At 35.2% G+C, this 17,930-nt stretch overlaps 1 protein-coding gene across 1 annotated transcript in view; it reads left to right on the top strand.

Annotated features, from left to right (window-relative positions):
- Positions 1-17,930, top strand: part of NBEA (neurobeachin) — a 527,091-nt gene that overhangs the window by 406,485 nt on the left and 102,676 nt on the right. Inside the window, exon 42 of the mRNA XM_035337838.1 lies at positions 17,752-17,869. Within this exon, the coding sequence (XP_035193729.1) occupies positions 17,752-17,869 (118 nt within the window). The remainder of the gene's footprint in view (positions 1-17,751; positions 17,870-17,930) is intronic.

The raw sequence follows: 17,930 nt of genomic DNA, 5'->3' as shown, positions 1-17,930 counted from the left end.
CCTCCCTTCCTCCCTTCCTCCCTTCCTCCCTTCCTCCCTTCCTCCCTTCCTCCCTTCCTCCCTCCCTGCCTCCCTTCCTTCCTTCCTGCCTCCCTCCCTCCCTTCCTTCCTCCCTCCCTGCCTCCCCGCCTCCCTGCCTTCTTTATTTTCACAATTCCAGCTGTGACATATAAATTGTGAAAGAAAAAAAAACTTTTCTATTCCCAGGAAAGTGAGACATTACTTAATCAAATCCTAATATCTCAAAATGGAAAAAAATCCTCTATTTATTCATCAGGCTAAAAAAAAAAAAAAAATGTGTCTTACTTTGGACCATCTCATCCATACAGAAACATTAGGGTGGCTGTGGCTTTAGTCAGCCTATATTTGGCAGCTGTATCTAGATATTACCCTTCCGGCTGGGGTCATAGTTTGTTTTAAAAGAGTTATGTATGAATTTTCTCTAAATTGCAGCAGAGGGTCATGAATTAGTGTCTAAACGTGGGCTTGACAAGATTATTATAGTCTCTATTTCATGCCAGAAACAAAGATGAATAGAGATAGCAAGCTTTTAAACAGACTTTGTGACATCTAGATTGTCAGCAGAGAGTGAATGAATGGCAGGATGTAATAACAAATCCTCGTTTTTTTTTTTTTATTATTTATTATTATTATTATTATTTTATAGGGATTAGAAAGACCTACACTCATTTACAATTTCTTCCTAAAATAGTAATCCAAATTCTTCATGAACCAGTCATTTTCCATATCAGTTACCCTTCAAATAATGCAAAATATTTACTAAGATGTAGATATTAAAATACATACAGTAGATGCTAAATATAGTTTGATTTACATTTAGGATACACTTAATTAACATTGTACATTTTTCTTTTAACTGAACATGTATTTTTAAGTAATTTTGTTTGTTTCTAGACCTAGTAATATGCTATAATACTTTTGGGGGAAACCTATTTTTTTTTTTTTTTTTAATAATATTTTTCATCCTCTCTTTCTGTGGATTTGCTGATTATTAGATTTCTGGAACAGAGATCTATGTTAGCAATTTTTGATTATTAAATTTATAGAGTGGGGATTTGTGTTGGCAGTTTTTGAATGAGAAAGACAGGGTGTCTACGGGTAACAATTGTTTTTCTGTGTGGTACCTTTGAAGATATATGTTCAAAATTTTCATTAATATTTGTTTATTGTTTGTGTTTAAATAAGAAAGAACCACCTATGTTGAGGACAATGGCACTAGCACTTTAAAAACAAAAACAAAAAACACACACTGTTATTCTTAGGTATGAATATTTTGTTTTATTTAAGCAGCATGAACATCGCCACCATTGTCACTCTGGCAGTTTTAGACCAAATGATAATACAAGCCCGAGAGTGATAGGTATGAAGAGACATAATACTCAATGAACCCAGCTTCTTTGAAATGATGAAAAACAGATAGCATGAGTCATACATTTTTGTAAGTTTATCTCTGCCAATAGGTGAAAATATTTTAATATCAATCTATATATAAGTAAAGAGTGTGTGTACATAGCAATATATGCAGCAAAAGCAAAAGCATACCAAATACAATACTGGCTTTTTTTTTTTTTTTCCGCTCCTTCTGTAATTGCTGGCATTAATGGGTTTACTGGTGTTTCTTTTTGTCAAAGGAAACACTTTACATTAATGGAAACCAGCAAGAAGTGATAGTAGCTTTTAAAAGTGTTTTTCTTTTATTTTTCCAAAAGGTATATAATTTAAACAAAAAGCATTGTTTCCATCCTATTTTTTTTTCCTTGAGCCCATCCTGTCAGGCTGAAAGCGTGAAAGTTATTTTCTGGTGGTGTGATTAGATTGGGGCTGAACTCTCCAGCTGGCAGGCCTGTCTGCGACTGGCGGCGGCCTGTCCCCAGTGCTTGTCATTTCCTGACATGCCTGACAGGATGGGGACAGCAGCCCCAGACAGGTTCATTAGATGGTGTTTTCTACAGCTGGGCTAAAAATAATAAATAATAATAATAATAATAAAGTAAAGAAGGCCACGTTTTGTCAAGGTCCAAGCTGTAGGGGCCCTGCTTGTTGGTTTAAACCAAGGCCTTGTTTTGACAAATTCTGATCTGTGCGGTTTTTCGATTTTCTGACACGTTTTTGTTTTCTTCCCCTTTGGCCTGCACTCCTTGCACTCTGCCTTGTTGCTGCTTCAAAATCCTAACACCAGCTTCCCAGGAGAGCTGGGAGCATGCTTACTGAGGGCTTGCAGGAAAAAGAGAACACTACAGTAAAACAGCAATAAGTGTTCATTTCCATGGTGATCAGCCCAATGGCACAAAAAACAACCTTGGGACTCTCAGTAAGCCAATTACAAGAAAGGTTAAGAGTTTTATAGTGCCAGAAACATGCCATCTACATGAGAAAATAGTATCATTACCAGCAATCTACAGTGTTAAATACATTGCTGTCTGGTGGTGCCAGAAATTTAAGCTGTTTATATTATTTTGTGTTTTTGGAAGCTGCCAGAGTTTTCTGGTGGTATTGTCAGGCTTTGATGTAGTATATCAAAAATGTATGTGATTATAGATTTTAAACAGCTTAAACCAGTAAGAAAGCAATTTGAATGCATTAGGCATATTGAATGATACAATGTGAACTAAATAGATTCAAACACTGTATTTCTTACAGATCTGTATGAGACATTCGTTTTAGATTATTATCATAAAGACAAAACCTTTTCATTTCATCTGTGATTAAAGAATCTCTTATAAAAGATTTTTGAGTAGAAAAAAAAAATAAAAAAACTTAATACCTTATTTTTTACTATTCCATTTAGTAAGAACGTATTGACTGCTATAGTTTTCAGATTGGTGACTGTAGTTTGACTCCATGGTTATATCTGTTATTTTTCTTAGGGACTGTCACTTGAGTCCAGATTTTTTAGGTAGCTAAAACATGATGGTGTGTCAAGCATGTCTCTAGTTACTGGAGGAAAAAAAATAAAGAAAAAAAAATATTGCCATACTTTCAAAATACTATTTTGCTTCCCGTGCCCCTCTGCTTAGAGGGGCAGAGACCATTACAGCCTTTTAAGTTGTCTGCATATAGCTGCTTCCAGGGTGAGCATTGCAGCTGAAAACCAAGCCCTTCATTCACAGAAATCCTACCACTTACCTTTCCTTTATATTGTTAGTTACTGCTGCTTTAGTTCATGGTCTCTATGACAACTGTTTAAATTGGGATGGGCAACTGTCATCTGGAGTATTACGGAGAGAAAAGTGTTAGTGAGCACACAGTTTCATAGATAGAGCATTTCAATATAATCCAATTTTAATTGAGCTCCAGAGACTTTGATGTGCTGCCGAAGGTTGGGAGAGAGCTATTCCAGGGAGAAATTAAAGCAGCCCAGCAAGGCTTCACTACTCCAGACTGTCACCATTTTAAATAAGCATTAGCATCAGACTTAACCTTCCCATATGAAACATCTCACTTTTTTTTTTTTTTTTTTTTTTTTTCCAGCTTTTTGCTTCTCTTTCTGCAATACATAGAAAGCAAAGACACTTTCATCCTTTTATATACATTTTTATATTCCCTTGATTAAGTTTGAAAAGCATGTACTGGACCTGAGACTCATCTGAGGCTGTCTATTGGACCTTACATTGCAGTTCATGGAAAGAAATAGAAGCAGAGTGAGGATTAGTTTGCAATAGTCAAATGGCATATGTTGGATTTTCTCTCAAAGGCTGCTCCAAAAGTAACGCATCCTTGTGCTAAAAGTTGAGTGGGGACTTATTTTAGTTTGGTTTCATCATGAATTCCTTTTAATATAAATGAAGAAAAGCATATATTTCGCGGTAAACTCTTTTACTGGCAAAACTATGCTCTTTCAATAGCTATGTGCCCCATTTTTTTAGTTATTGTTGTCGCTTTTGAGCATAAGAACAAAAAATAGTCATATAACAACTACAATAACAATTAGCAGTCATCTATTTTTTTTTCAGTGTTGAAATTGGCAGGTGACTCTAAACTTTTGAACTGCTGAGTTCAAATCTCTGATTGCTTCATGTAATTAAACTATATTATCCTTTTGTACCATTTTCTTTCATTGTTACAAATACATGTTTATGTAGAATAAACTCCTAAACTGAAAGAACTTCATAATAATAATGCAAAACTGAGGATCACTGTATGTTTACCAGTACTTTAGCATACATAGAACATCATTATATGTAAGAGAGCTAAGATTAATTATTCTTGCTTTTATTTTACCATTTTTTCCTTTTGGTCTGAATTTCTTGTATTTCAGTGAAAGAAAAGCAAATTTGCAAGCTGCTGAGCTTGCCTGTTGTATGTTCAGCTTCAACTGGAGACTAGGAATTGGGATTCTCAGCTGCAAAGAAAAGATTCATCTCGTAAAATTGAGTCTATCAGACTATTACACAGGATGCTTGTATTCTTTAGAAGGAATGTGGTATGCATCAAATCTGGATTTAATGGCAGTAGAAATGGAACCAATCACAGTACAGGCAGTAATCTGTCTATACAAGTTAATAGGGTTTATTGTCTACTAAAGCAATTAGCCTGTTACCCACATTAAAAAAAAAAATAAAAAAAATCTAGATTAGTACAATAATTTGAATAGTGGACTATTGTAATCTATTAAAAAATGTGGAAATATCAAATCTCTTCATAAACCCTGAGATAAATTTCATATTATTAATAATTTTCTTATTAAAGCAAAAGAATAAATTTACTGAGGCTCTATGAGGGAAGCCTCCTAGGCTAGGATTGGCACAATTTTTCATAGTTGTATACTATATCCATAAAGTCCAAATGTCTGCTGTGGTGGTGCAGCTTATAGTGGACAAAAACATAGGAGCATTCACAAAAAGTATCTCTACATGCTGACAGGTGTTGCAGTAATTTCATACTGGGAACCTAGAGTTCACCACAGGAAAGCCTGTTAGTATGCCTAAATTTATGACACGCAGGTTTGCATTCCAGTTGGCTAGAAATCCAAAGAGGAAGGAACTGTATATTAAATCTGCTATAGCACTTCTTTCCTTTGCTATTATAGATATCAGAAGACTAAGTGTGTGCCCCAGAGTTCATCTTTGCTAGATTGATAAATAGACTCTTAGTATTTCTCCTAGTTTTTAATTATTTTTTGTTGTTTTGTTTAGTTTTGTTTTTGTACAGGATTAAACACACCAAAGAAGTTGTACATATCTATCATTTTGACTTTTATATTGTTCAAATTAAACAAGCTGATTGATAACTATATGAAAGTACATATAGAATACACAGAGTGCATATATAGAAAATACTGTATAAATGTGGCTCCATTTACTGAAATTAATATAAAAATCATTCATGGGGTTTCTATATGCAGTTTACACTTGATACATATTAATTTCTCCAGTTTTTATACTTTGTGCTGATTTATTTTTCAGTGCTTAATTACTGTCTTTGATACTAAGATTTTTCCTTTAAGCAAGTAAAGAATGCCTATGTACTTTTTCTTTAATATTAAAGCAAAATAACTGTAATGAAATGCAAACTAATTAAATTATGATTTAGCTAAACAGCAGGCTGTTTACCAGCACTCCAAGTTAAAATACACAAAAGAAGTATTGCTCCACTTTCCTTTCACAGACTTAGTAACATAAGATAATGTTCCATATATAATAACAAAAAGTATAATAGAATTTTGATTGCTATAGGAGCAGTGGATCAATGTTTTTACCAATGTTATAATTCCTTGCCTTCTCCAGCACGTTCATCTTAAATGGGTAAATAAATAACCAGTTGGAATGGCAATATATTAGGAAGATAAAAATATTTTGATATGTATTCACCATAGTTCACTTAAAGTGCAATTGTTCTTTAGGGCCATTGGAGGCTGACAATGCAGAGCAGCCCTGAAGACATCAAGCAAACTGACTTCCACCCGTCTAGTGGCTGATAGGAGGGGGCAAGGCAGGTTTGGAGCCTGGATCACAGCCGAGCATGTAGTAGCTGTCGAATTTTGAATTTCTTGAAGATTATGTCAATCTGATACAAACTATAATACTGAAAGTTTGGGGATGATAAGGATGCTGCAGATGTATAATATCTACTGTTTTATAAATTCATATATTACTTTTTGCTTATAAAAATATATTTTTTAAGATAACTAAAATTTTAGAAGTAGAAATTAATCATGTTATATCCCCAAATGTCAGGATTAACCAATCAAGTTTTGTAGATTAACCAATCAAGTTCACAACAAATTCTATGGTTTATGATCAGTCTTATATAAGGAGAGATATTGTGAGTCCCTTCCAACTTGGGATATTCTATGATTTTATGATATTAGGAATAAAAACTTTAAAAAGCTCCATAGTAGAAAAATATGCTACTTTCTAATTGCCTTTATAGTTTTTAGCTCTTACAGGTTCTGCATTGAATAAATCAAATGTTAAGCTGTTAAAATCCAAGATGCTAGTATCTTCTGTATGACATTGAGATTACATCTGTAAAAAGAGTGACATTCATTTTTCTTTCTACCTATCATTTGGTAGTAAATGGGTAACATTTCATAAAACTCAATTTTTACACTTTTCTTAAGGCCTTTTTCTTTTAGTGCCTTCAGTTTTTGTAATATTAAAGAATTGCATCATGATACATTGTAGTCTTTAGACTTTATTATTGGAATAAATAAATTGGTATGCAAGTTCTGCAGAAAAAGACCCTGAGGATTTTGTGATGTCTTTATTCTTGGGAAGGAACATGTAACATATTTTTGGATACCACACGTTCTTTATTCATCAAACTATTCCTGTGTTTTTTGCTGAGTCTTAAAATGATTGACTCACCCTCAATGTAAGGTGAAAAATTAATACACAAGGTGGAGTTAGCACCAGAAGGCACAATTTTAGAATGTCAAAGAATATGAGGTTCTTCTATGCCTTTGCAATAACTCAATGGTCAACGCACTCACCCAGAAACTGTGGAGACTTTTTTCATTTCTTGTCTATTTTTGAGGGGAATGGAATTTACACTTTGCATTTTTATTCCCTTCTCTGATTGTTATTTAGAAAGTGGAACATCAGCTAGAGAGAATGAGTCCTGGATTCAAACCACCTCAACACCATGACCTGTCTAGTGCTTCCCATAAGAGGCAACTCACATGGCCCAGGCCAGTCAGTGGGAATAGACTTCAAGTCTGGTTAAACTGTCCAAATGTAGGTTCCCAGTTTGGTGTCCTGAGAATCGCTGCAATAGGCAGGGATGCCAAGGCCCCATCCGGCCTGGCCTTAATGGGGAAAAGAAAATGATTTACACTTAAAACATACAGATATGAAAGGGCGTGGCTGATTTTTGTGGTTCAGTTTTGTGTATTTGCCAGTTTGATTTTGGGGGGGTATAAGTCATAAAGGAGCATTCCTCAGTGAATGAATACCTACTAATATAACTGAATATGGGGATGATCCTTTTATCCTCTCAGAACTTTTTCTATTCTGTAGTCCCATATCAATAAGCAAGGACTCCAGTCTCATGCTAGCTCAAACTGTTTCAGTGCCTCTTCCAACCACCCAAAAATGTTTTCTCCCTGCCAACTCCTACTGCATCTAGGCAGAGGCCAAGTTCAAGCTAGCACATTAGGGAAATGACAGAAAGCTGTTGGATAATGCAGAGGAAATTAGCATCAGCTGACTGATTGGTGGTATGAGACAGAGTGCTGTACTATGTTGATGGGAACGTGCTGACCACTGGATGAGTTTGCCTGTACAGAGGAAAGGTAAAACCTTCCATGTGAGGAAGCCATTCCCATTTCTCTGAGAACTCAGTGGGCAGCAGAAGCTGTTGCTGCCACACGTGGTCAATGACTGCTTCTTGGATGGATATTGCCAAATGCAGTGCCAAGTGTCAGTGGCAGCCAAAAGCCAGTCTGGTCACAGTGGATCATCCTACAGCCCTAAAAAAATACATCAGAGCCACCAATGCCTTGCACAAAGGCAAGAAGTAGCTGCTGAATAGCTTCTGCAGGTACTCTGGAGCAGGTTGCTTGTATATTGGCAAGTGATGACCAACAAGCAATGCTTGCATCGCAGTCCCTGCAGGAAAGTAGCAGGAATCAGGGAGCTTCTGTGATCAGTGATATGTGTGTAGGAGCTTGCCAGGAGCTGCTTGATGCTGCCTTTCCCTGGAGTGGCAACAGCTGAGACAGCTGATTTCCTCTCTGCTCATTTGTATGATGCTCTCTTGGACCACTCTTCCAGCTATGAGCTGCTCATATCCAGCACAGCAGTGAGCTAGAGCAGGCAGAACTGTTCAGGAAGGGTGTGATTTGAGTTCAAATGCCTTTAAGATAGAAGGAAGCTGAATTTGAATGCCTATCCCAACTTTTCACTTTAAGCAGCAGAGGACTTTTTTGTTTTCACACTGGTGTTTAAATCTAGTTCTGCAAATTTCTTCAGCTGATACTGTGACGAATTCTGTCAAATCCATGAATATTTCTAGTTAAATAAATCTGAATTTTTCTGTCAAGTGACTTTTCAACGAATACATGCACGACTCCTGTTACCAGTTATAGGCATTTTATCAACACTGCTTTCTCCCTGGATCTATGAAAAAGACAAGTGCTTTCCTTCTATTGTTTACTTTTGCTAAGGAGGTCCAAAATTAACCATTTGACAGAAAAACCAAGCTCTTCATTTCTAATCTTGAAAAAAAAAAAAAAAAACTGTGTTTTTGCTCAGATCACATCAATTTTATGTGTTATTACTTGGCTTGTCTACTCAACCAAAAATGTAATTTGCACAGTTCTACTTGGGAAAAAAATAAAAAAAAATTCATTTCACAGAATATGACACTGAGGCAGAACTGCTCAGAGCAGTTTGAGTGTAAATACTGAGATCACCACCATCCTGTTTGGACTGTTTGGATTAGTCTCAAAGCACTGTGTATAGACTCCAAATGGAAACAGCAGTTCTGTTATGATTTCTTACTAGAGTTAAGTCTAATTTCCCATTGTTGCCAAACTCAATACAAAATCATCTTAAACCTTGTGAGGTTAGAGGCACAATCTGCTTCAATCCCATTAATAATGAGAACTAATTGTGCTTCTCTACTTTGTATTTTGCCCCTATATTTTTTCCACAACCTTTGTCTTTTGAGTTGGGCTGTGCTCCAATATCTTTCTATTCCATGAGAATATATTTATCCTCTGCTTCTTGATGTACGTTGTTGGCCCAGCCAGCATAATTGGTTTTATTCCTGCTTTTAGAATTGTTAAATCAAATGAAACTTAAAACAGTAATTGTTGGAATGTAGTTTGAAAATAGAGCTTACAAATGCCTCCATCTACCTTTTCTAAGGTAGTAAAGTCTAAATCTGTTATATCTTCCTGATGATATTCTTCTCAGGAATTTCAGTCCATAGTCCGCATTCCAGGAGTTGTCTAAATTAACAGTCTGTACATAGTGAAGAAGGGAAACCATGCAAAAGTACACAGACAAGTAATGCCCATAAAATGAATGATAAAAATTGTTATTTCAGAATGTTGTGTTGACAAAGGTAGTATCTTCCCATGTCAATAGCAATTATTCTTATATTTAAAACCATGCATTTGTGTTTCACAGAAGCAGAGAAGTTTGAAATAATGCATTTAGAATGCTTAAAATATCTTTGGATTATTTTGATCAGAACATTAATGTTTATCAACAGCACTTCCATACCTAAGGGTAGGAGATTTTTTACTCCATTAACTTTACTGCTGCTGCTTCTCAAGAAAATCCCATATCTTTTCCATTAGTTTCCTAGAACATAAAATAATAACATGTAAAACAATCTTACCACTGAAAAGAGGAAAATGGCCTGAAAATGGGCTAACTTCAAATAATTTTTCAGATGATTGAAAATGAATGTGGGAATAAGAGCATCAGTGACTGTCAGCTGAGTGGACATTGTTTTAATGGATAATAAAGCTGTATGCTGACCATAGAAATCAAACTTATAAGAAGTTGGGGTGAACAGAACCTCATCTTTCAAGAAAAGGGGCCTCTTGAAAGCTTAGAAAAACATTGGAAGTAGAAGTATAATCTGAGAAAAATTGGCAAGGAAGTAAAGCCCAAAACCACAAAAATAATATCTGCATTTTTTAGATCCCTGAAGAGGAGGAGAAAAATGAAGCAAGAGTGCCAATATTTATTTAAAAAAAAAAAAAAAAAAAAAAAAAAGACCTCTGAAAAAGATTTTTAAAATTAATGTGGACTGAGAAATTATAATGGCACATAACTGCTCAGCTCATCCTGAAGAACATAGTATCACAAGAACTGTTTGTAGTAAAGCTTTTAAGGCTTACAAATAAAGAAATATTTTGCACAGAAGCATGCCATTAGTAGGGGGGCTAGAGAGCTAAATATAAAGAGAAATTGAGAAAGTATTACTAGGCTAAGAAGCATGCTAAGAAAAAATGGAAGTATAGCACATTGGTGAGATTGCAGAAATGTTTAATGTGGCTAGACAGGATGGTCTTACAGAGGCTAAAAGGGTGTATAAAATAATATTTAAAAGTCAGTGAAACATTAGGATATTAAATACATCAGGATATTAAATTCATTTCCCATCTGTTTACATTTTCAATTTCCCATTTCAGAAAAACAAATGCATGCTGCATCATCATTTGAACTTACCTGTTTTTCAAATTGCTTAATAGATATATTTGTTTTCTTTATACATTTACATGTCTGGACAGGACAGACCCCTTTTTACACTGTAAGCATATCTTTCCTGCAAAATTTTGATATTATTCAGTACTTTGTTAAATATTTTTTAAATGGTATGCTGTTTACTCAATATAGTATTTCATAAACTCTATGAGACTGGTTCCATGCCATTAATGTCTCTCATTTCAATCTGTGTTTAGAATACAACAAACAATCATGCAGCCTGACATTCAGAATTTCACATTTTCTTTGAAGCAAACAGTGATGTTAGCAAGCACTTGAAAGAGGGCAATCCAAATGCCTAACAGTAGAGGAGAGCATGTTTTTCAGTAATTGTTTTCTTTTGTTTGTAACTTCTAAAAGCACACAGTAATGTTAAACTGCTTTATGAATGCCTTGTGTAACTGAATCAGGTGCATGTTTTTGTAGGTGGCTCTAGACAGGTCTCTGATGAAATATCTATTCACTGTGGTTTGTTTTGTGAATTACTCCACATTTTATTGGCACATATCTACTTTTTAAGTGCTGAGGTTGTAAAATGGGACACATCCAGTAACACATGAATTTGGGGAATGTGCCAGATAAGTTCCATTAAGTTTATGATTATCAGGCTGTTATGAAATGGTTAATATGAAATTAACTACTGCTTTATGCCTGAAAAACAAATAGAATGAAGGGTAGCAGATTCTCCCACAATTATAGTTGTTTTTTCTCCCTTTCCATCTTTTTTCTTCTTTCCTGCCTATCCATATATAAATTTGTATTTTAGCATTTTTTCTTAAGTACTAAAGGCCTGATAGCTCACTTAATACAGAAAGTAGAAAATATAGTTTCCACCAGATGATAGGGAGGAAAAAGACATAATCAGAAACCTTTTGGATAGTTCATGGCTATTACAACTATATTTTGCTCTTCTTACGGTAGGGTAGGGTAGTGTCAGACTTAAAAAAAAAAAAAAAAAAAAAATTAGTTAACAATAGAATTTCATTGTAAAAACAAACAAACAAAAAACACTTTCTCAACTTTAGGGAAAATTAAACATTCATTTGACAAGGCAGATTACAGAGAGCTACTCTTCTCTTCCCTCCTTGGTAACTGAATTCACAGAAAGTTCTGTCATGAGAAACCATATCCAAGCTCATTACTTGGAAGCCTGGAACACCAAGGGATAGGAATGGAGAAGTGAGAAAGACCTGGAAGACCGTATTATAGTAAAGTAAGTGTATGGGCTTCTTGCTAACACAGTAAGATACACTTATCACAGAATCAAAGAATCACAGAATAGCCAAGGTTGGAAGGGCCTCTGGAGATCATCTGGTCCAACCCCCCTGCCAAGCAGGAACACCTAGAGCACATTGTGCAGGATGGCATCCAGGCGGGTTTTGAATATCTTCAGAGAAGGAGACTCCACAACCACTCTGGGCAACCTGTCCCAGTGCTTTGTCACCCTCACAGTAAAGTGCCCTCTCATATTCAAATAGAACTTCCTGTGCTTCAGTCTGTGCCAGCTGCCTCTTGTCCTGTTGCTGGGCAACACTGAAAAGAGTCTGCTTCCACCTAGTATAGTCTTAGTATATATATATATATATATATATATATATATATATATATAATGAAAAAGGCAATGGACTCTATTTCTCTTCCTCTTCAAAATTGGTGGTAAGATAGTATGAAACACATTTTTTTTTTCCCAGAAATCAAGAGAAGATGAAAATGTGATTGTCCCTACACTTTTGTACAAAACTATAAGAATAGGAGAACTATGAAAGTTCATAAAGTTCATGACTTTTTTTTTTTTTTTTTTTTTTTTCCCCTGAGGTTTTTGCAATAATTTATTTTTCCCTCATACTGGAAAACCAAGACAGAAAAAATAGGTATATTCCTTTCTCCCTTCTTCCAAACAATCTCAGACCTTCCATCCTTCCATCTCCATCCCCATTTCCTTTTCCTCAGTTTTTTTTTCAAGGGAAAAATTGGATGCTTTGCTTTTGTTCTTTTTGATAGCATAGGTGTGGGGAATGCTGTGGAATTGAAATGAACTAAGATTTCTTCTTGTTTTTAGTTCAAGTTTGGGACACATGAGATAGATAGTCATAGTTGGCTCCTGCAGGTAATCTCTCTTCCAAGAGTTGTTGATGATGAGTGAAGAATGAAATACTAACAAAAACTCTGTTCAAACTATAAATCCAGTACATATGGGGATGACAAAAGCTTATTTTGTTTTGGAAGAAACCCAACTTCTCAAGCTTTGTTAACAAACAAACAAATGAGGTACAGCATAGTCTGCATAAATGAATTAGTTGCCAGTGTTGAGGAAGACATGCTGAGTTAGGTGAAAATTACAGCTCTGGACACCTAACTTAAAGCATTTATATACTGGAAAAGAGAGTGAAATAAATAAATTATTAGGGTTACTGTACTTCTCAGAGGGCAGATTGTGAATGCGGTGCTTTAAAGCATTGTCTGCAGGTCTTTGAATCAAATAAAAACATGAAATGTTGCATTAGGCTACCAAGATGCAACAGTATCCCACTCAGCTGCAATTCTTTACAAAAGGCCAGGGAAGTGAACATTCTTACTATGAAGTAAGCAACTTAGAATACATGATTTTTTGATTATTTCAATTCCAAAAACGATAATCAAAAGAAAGGGGACAGAACTGTACTGTTGTGACTGGTGCTATGAGATACCAAATATAGTATAAAGCTGCAAAAATACACCTAATATACCTCAATATGAAAGTGTTTTCCTGTGGGAATAATCCATCAGAGGATGCTAGCAGAGTGGAAACTGGTATTTCTCATGTTCTGGTTAGTGTCATACTTCAAAATTCCAGCTGTTATTTAACAATTAATTCATTATCAATAATTGAATAATAGCTGAAGTAGCCTTATGATCAAAAACATCCCAACTCTCAACTGGAAAAAAAAAAAAAAAAATAATAAAATCTTGATTACCTCAGAAATTAAAATAAAGGAGCCTTCATATTTGGGTAAGAAAATACTTCAGTAAGTTTTCTGTTCTCTTCAATAGAGTTTTCCATTTCCATATCTCAAGCTGCTTTCCTAATCTAATCTAGTTGTCACCAATAGATGTTCCATATTACAGAACCCCAAGGTTTAGAGATTTCTCTTTGTGCTGTTAGACTCACAGTTCTGTTTTAACTGCAGTGCATTCTAGCAATTTTTTATTCTTAATCTATTCTCTGGCTGGTGGACTTATTATTAACTTTAAAATATACTAATATTTCTGAGTAAGTTACAGGCTTTTAAAGGGAGAAATAAGCTTTAAATCAAATAATTACATCTTATATTATAAATGAAAATTTGCTCAATTCCAGTGTAGATATGGTTGGTTGATTTTCATTTTATGAAGAAGAGCTTATATAGGACCTATCTACAATTCTGTGCTTAATCATAAAGTTTCAGACATTAATACATGATAGAAAAAAAAGTCTTCACAACTGTTTTTTAGGAGACAAACTTGTAAAACTATCAAAACAAAGAGTACTGCCTTCAAATATAAACAACATCAAAATATTTGATGGAGCACACAATAATTTTGGCTTCAGAAATCTGGGTAATAATTTCAATGCCTATTGGTGAACAAAGCAGATATTTCCATGTCTTTCCCAATAATGAAATACAGAGTAAATGCAGTTTCTAAGAAATAAAAAATAGCTGGGCCCTCACATGTATGATAAGAGAAAGCAAAATGAAAAAAAAACATCTCCCCCATCCCCCCAAAAAAAAGGGGGGGGGGGGAATACGATTCCCTTTAAAAGATTCAAATTCAAAAGAGGGTAATAACCTTATCACAGAATCATAGAATGGCCTAGGTTGGAAGGGACCTCAAAGATCATCTAGCTCCAACCCCCCTGCCATAGACAGGGATGCCACCCACTAGATCAGGTTGCTAAGGGCCTCATCCAGCCTGGTCTTAAACACCTCCAGAAATGAGGCATCTACAACCTCTCTGGGCAACATGTTCCAGTGCCTCACCACCCTCTGAGTGAAGAATTCTTTGTTTTTATAATAACAGGAAAGAATCCTGCAGACAGTTTCAAAAATTTTGACTGTCATCTATAGACACCTAATAATGGAAGGATTAATACATCATGTGAAAGTAGTGTTAGACTAATGTTTTGGAAGATGACAAAAATGGTAGTATATCTTTGACAGGAAGCTATACAGGAAAATAAAACAAAATTACTGAAATAATTTAGATGATTTGTTATCAGTATGATAATCTTATATTTGTGGGACTAAGAGACAGTTAAGAAGAGCATAATTGAGTACAATAATTTAATTATAGCCTCCTTCCTTTCCTCTGATTTCCTACACTTTCTACTCCTTTAGGCTCATCTGGAATGCTATCTTAAGTCATTCATTTGAGGGGAAGGGAGGAGGGATGGGGAGGGTGTGTGTGTAAATATACATCTATGAAGTTATGGTTGTTTTATCCTTGTGTAGAAGAGAAAGAACCAAAAGGCAATCAGTGTATGTTCAGCATATAACATGCTGATAGTGTTGATCTATAATAACACAGCTCTGGTTCATATCAAGACATTGTAAATGTATTATTGTGAATGGTGTAGAATGTTAATACATAGGATGTAGTCAGTATTATATTTTTCCTTAGAAAAAAGTAGGATAACTAGGAACATATTTGAAATAAAAAGTGAATTCCTAAAACAGGGTGTCTTGTCAAGGAGCTAATTCTTTGGCAACTCTGCTGCTACTATAGATCTGGTTACAGTTAGGTACATTTCAGACTCCTCTGTGAGAGACTGTTCTCATCATTTAGTCTTTTGAAACTTAAGTGTTTTCCTCCCTATTTCCTGTTAGTATCTTAAGAGAGATTGTACTAACAAAAATTATGTATCATCAGCAGAATACATCTGAAGAAGGTTGTACTCTCTTTATACTTGTACTTAATCATCTGAATTTCACATACACAGTAGCAGCTGTATCCTACATCTGATCTCAGTGAAAGACTGAAGGAAATTTTGGTTTATTTAGCTTGTCAAAGAGAAAGCTAAACAGTAACTGGAGAACAGTCTGTAATCACCTACACAAGGAAAAGATATCTAATACTAGAGTTCTCTCCAATCTCATAGACAAAGGTGTCATGAAATCCAGTGGCTAGAAGCTGAAGTCAACAAAGTTCAAAGTGAAAATGATTTGCAGAGTTTTACATGAAGGTTAATTTCCCACTGCAAGAATTTAGCATATGATGTAGTAATACAACAGCTAGTCCATGGAGAGTTAACTGCATGGAGGTAGCATATAGCCTCTTATATGTATCTCAGGACCTCCAAAGAAATCAAGCTCCTTCCTTTCAAGGCTTTGTTTAGTTAGTCTGGAGAGCTGCGGTGAATGGAAGAGCTCACACAATATAGCTTGTCTGTATCTTCTTATGTAAACAGAACAGGGGGCTCACCACGTTCCTCTCGCTAGCTTCTGTCAAAGACAGAACTAACATTTGAACACTTTTCAGTGTGCCAAAGCACATTTTGGCTTGTTGCCAATGTTACTCTCATCTCTGAAATGGACTCATCATGGTTATGAGAAAAAAACTATGGAGGACAAAATTTTGATAAATATCCATGGAGCTCTTTTAATGCAATATGTACAAACTTAAATTAGCTTTTTCATTTATGAAGATGGTACCAACTTGAAGATACATCAGTGAAAACTTGAAGGAATACAAATTCCATTGCCTCAAGCATAAAAGATAGATGACAGCAGCAACATATGGTCTCCCTAACATCTCCCTGTTCAGAAGCCGGGGGGAGGTCATGGTTACAGAAAGCAAAGGCCTTGAATGAGTGACTAAAGCACTGCAAGCTGGTATGCTAAAAGTTTCTATGCACATAATGGAGAACAGAGAAATTAAATCTGGTCAAACCTTCCTGTTACCTTTCCCTTTTACTGCCAGTGTTCATTGTATTTCTTTATTTCACCAGGCATTTTACTCTTTTAACTGCAACCTAGGGGAACACACACTACAGAACCTGGGAAATGCAATTGGGTGCAGTGATGGGGTGGTCCCCATCCCAAACTGACTACTCATAGGAGGAAGTGTGTCAGGGTCTCAGGTGTGGGCCTGGGCAGAGCCCACCTGAGAAGAAGTGGAGGGCTAAAAGCAGCCTTCCAGATGATGAAAAAGTTTAGGGAAGAGTTGTTTTACACCACAAGATGCTGCTGTAATGATGAGTCACATATAAGATTAGTTAATAAAGGTGATACCTAATTAAATTGTGTATTTCTGTTTGTTTTCCTGGACACCCAGAACAGTGAAGGAGGAGTGAAAAAGAGTTTTAATGTTTTAATATCTAATATTAGATCAGTACATTCAGTTGAGAAACTGACAAACTGGAAAAGCAATGCTAATTTTTCACAGAATCACAAAATCATCTAGGTTGGAAGAGACCTCTAAGATAATTATTTTGTTTTAAAATATTTTCACATTTAATTAAAAATACAAAAATACAAAATTGTTTTCTTCATGGTCTAGGATATCAAATATACGTAGTTTTAGAAACATTACTGCTTCGACATATTGTTCTAGCTATTTTCTGTATTTATTAATGGAATATAGAGAGTTCTAATTTATGAGTCTGAAATGGATATCAGTAGCAGGATATATTATTTTGGTTGTACTTAGCACAAGCTAGCCTCAGAAGTAAGTATGTTACCCAGTATATAACTGACAACTCTATCATGTGCACTGTTAGAAGAAAAAGCAGCTAAGCATAATTGCAACTGTGTCTGTTATCCTGTGCTTGCTAATAAAGTTTGGTGTTTTTTGAGGAAAAAAGTTAATGTGACTCATGAGGAATACATCTTAGGAGTATCAGGTTATTGCTCTTACTGATATTTTTCTAACAGCTACGTCTCATCGCATTTTAAAGATCTTTCAAGTTCATATTTTACCTTATGATTTTTAAGTTATAAAGAAATACAATTAACTTACTTGTACTTCACTGATGGGTACAGCTTAACTATGTTTATTGTCATGAAAAACTTCTGACAGTAACTGTCACCGTTTAATTTCTTTAAAGGTCCTTGCCTATACAGAAGGCCTTCATGGAAAATGGATGTTCAGCGAGATTCGGGCTGTTTTTTCAAGACGTTATCTTCTCCAGAACACAGCTTTGGAAGTGTTTATGGCAAACAGAAGTATGTCTTTCTTTATTTTGTTGCATAAAAAAGTTCCAGTTGGTATTTTGCATAGTGTTAA

The sequence above is a fragment of the Oxyura jamaicensis genome, chromosome 1 (genome assembly GCF_011077185.1).
Source record: "Oxyura jamaicensis isolate SHBP4307 breed ruddy duck chromosome 1, BPBGC_Ojam_1.0, whole genome shotgun sequence".
Lineage (NCBI taxonomy): Eukaryota > Metazoa > Chordata > Aves > Anseriformes > Anatidae > Oxyura > Oxyura jamaicensis.
The sequence above is the reverse complement of the archived record's forward strand: the minus strand, read 5'-3'. Positions and strand labels throughout refer to the sequence as shown.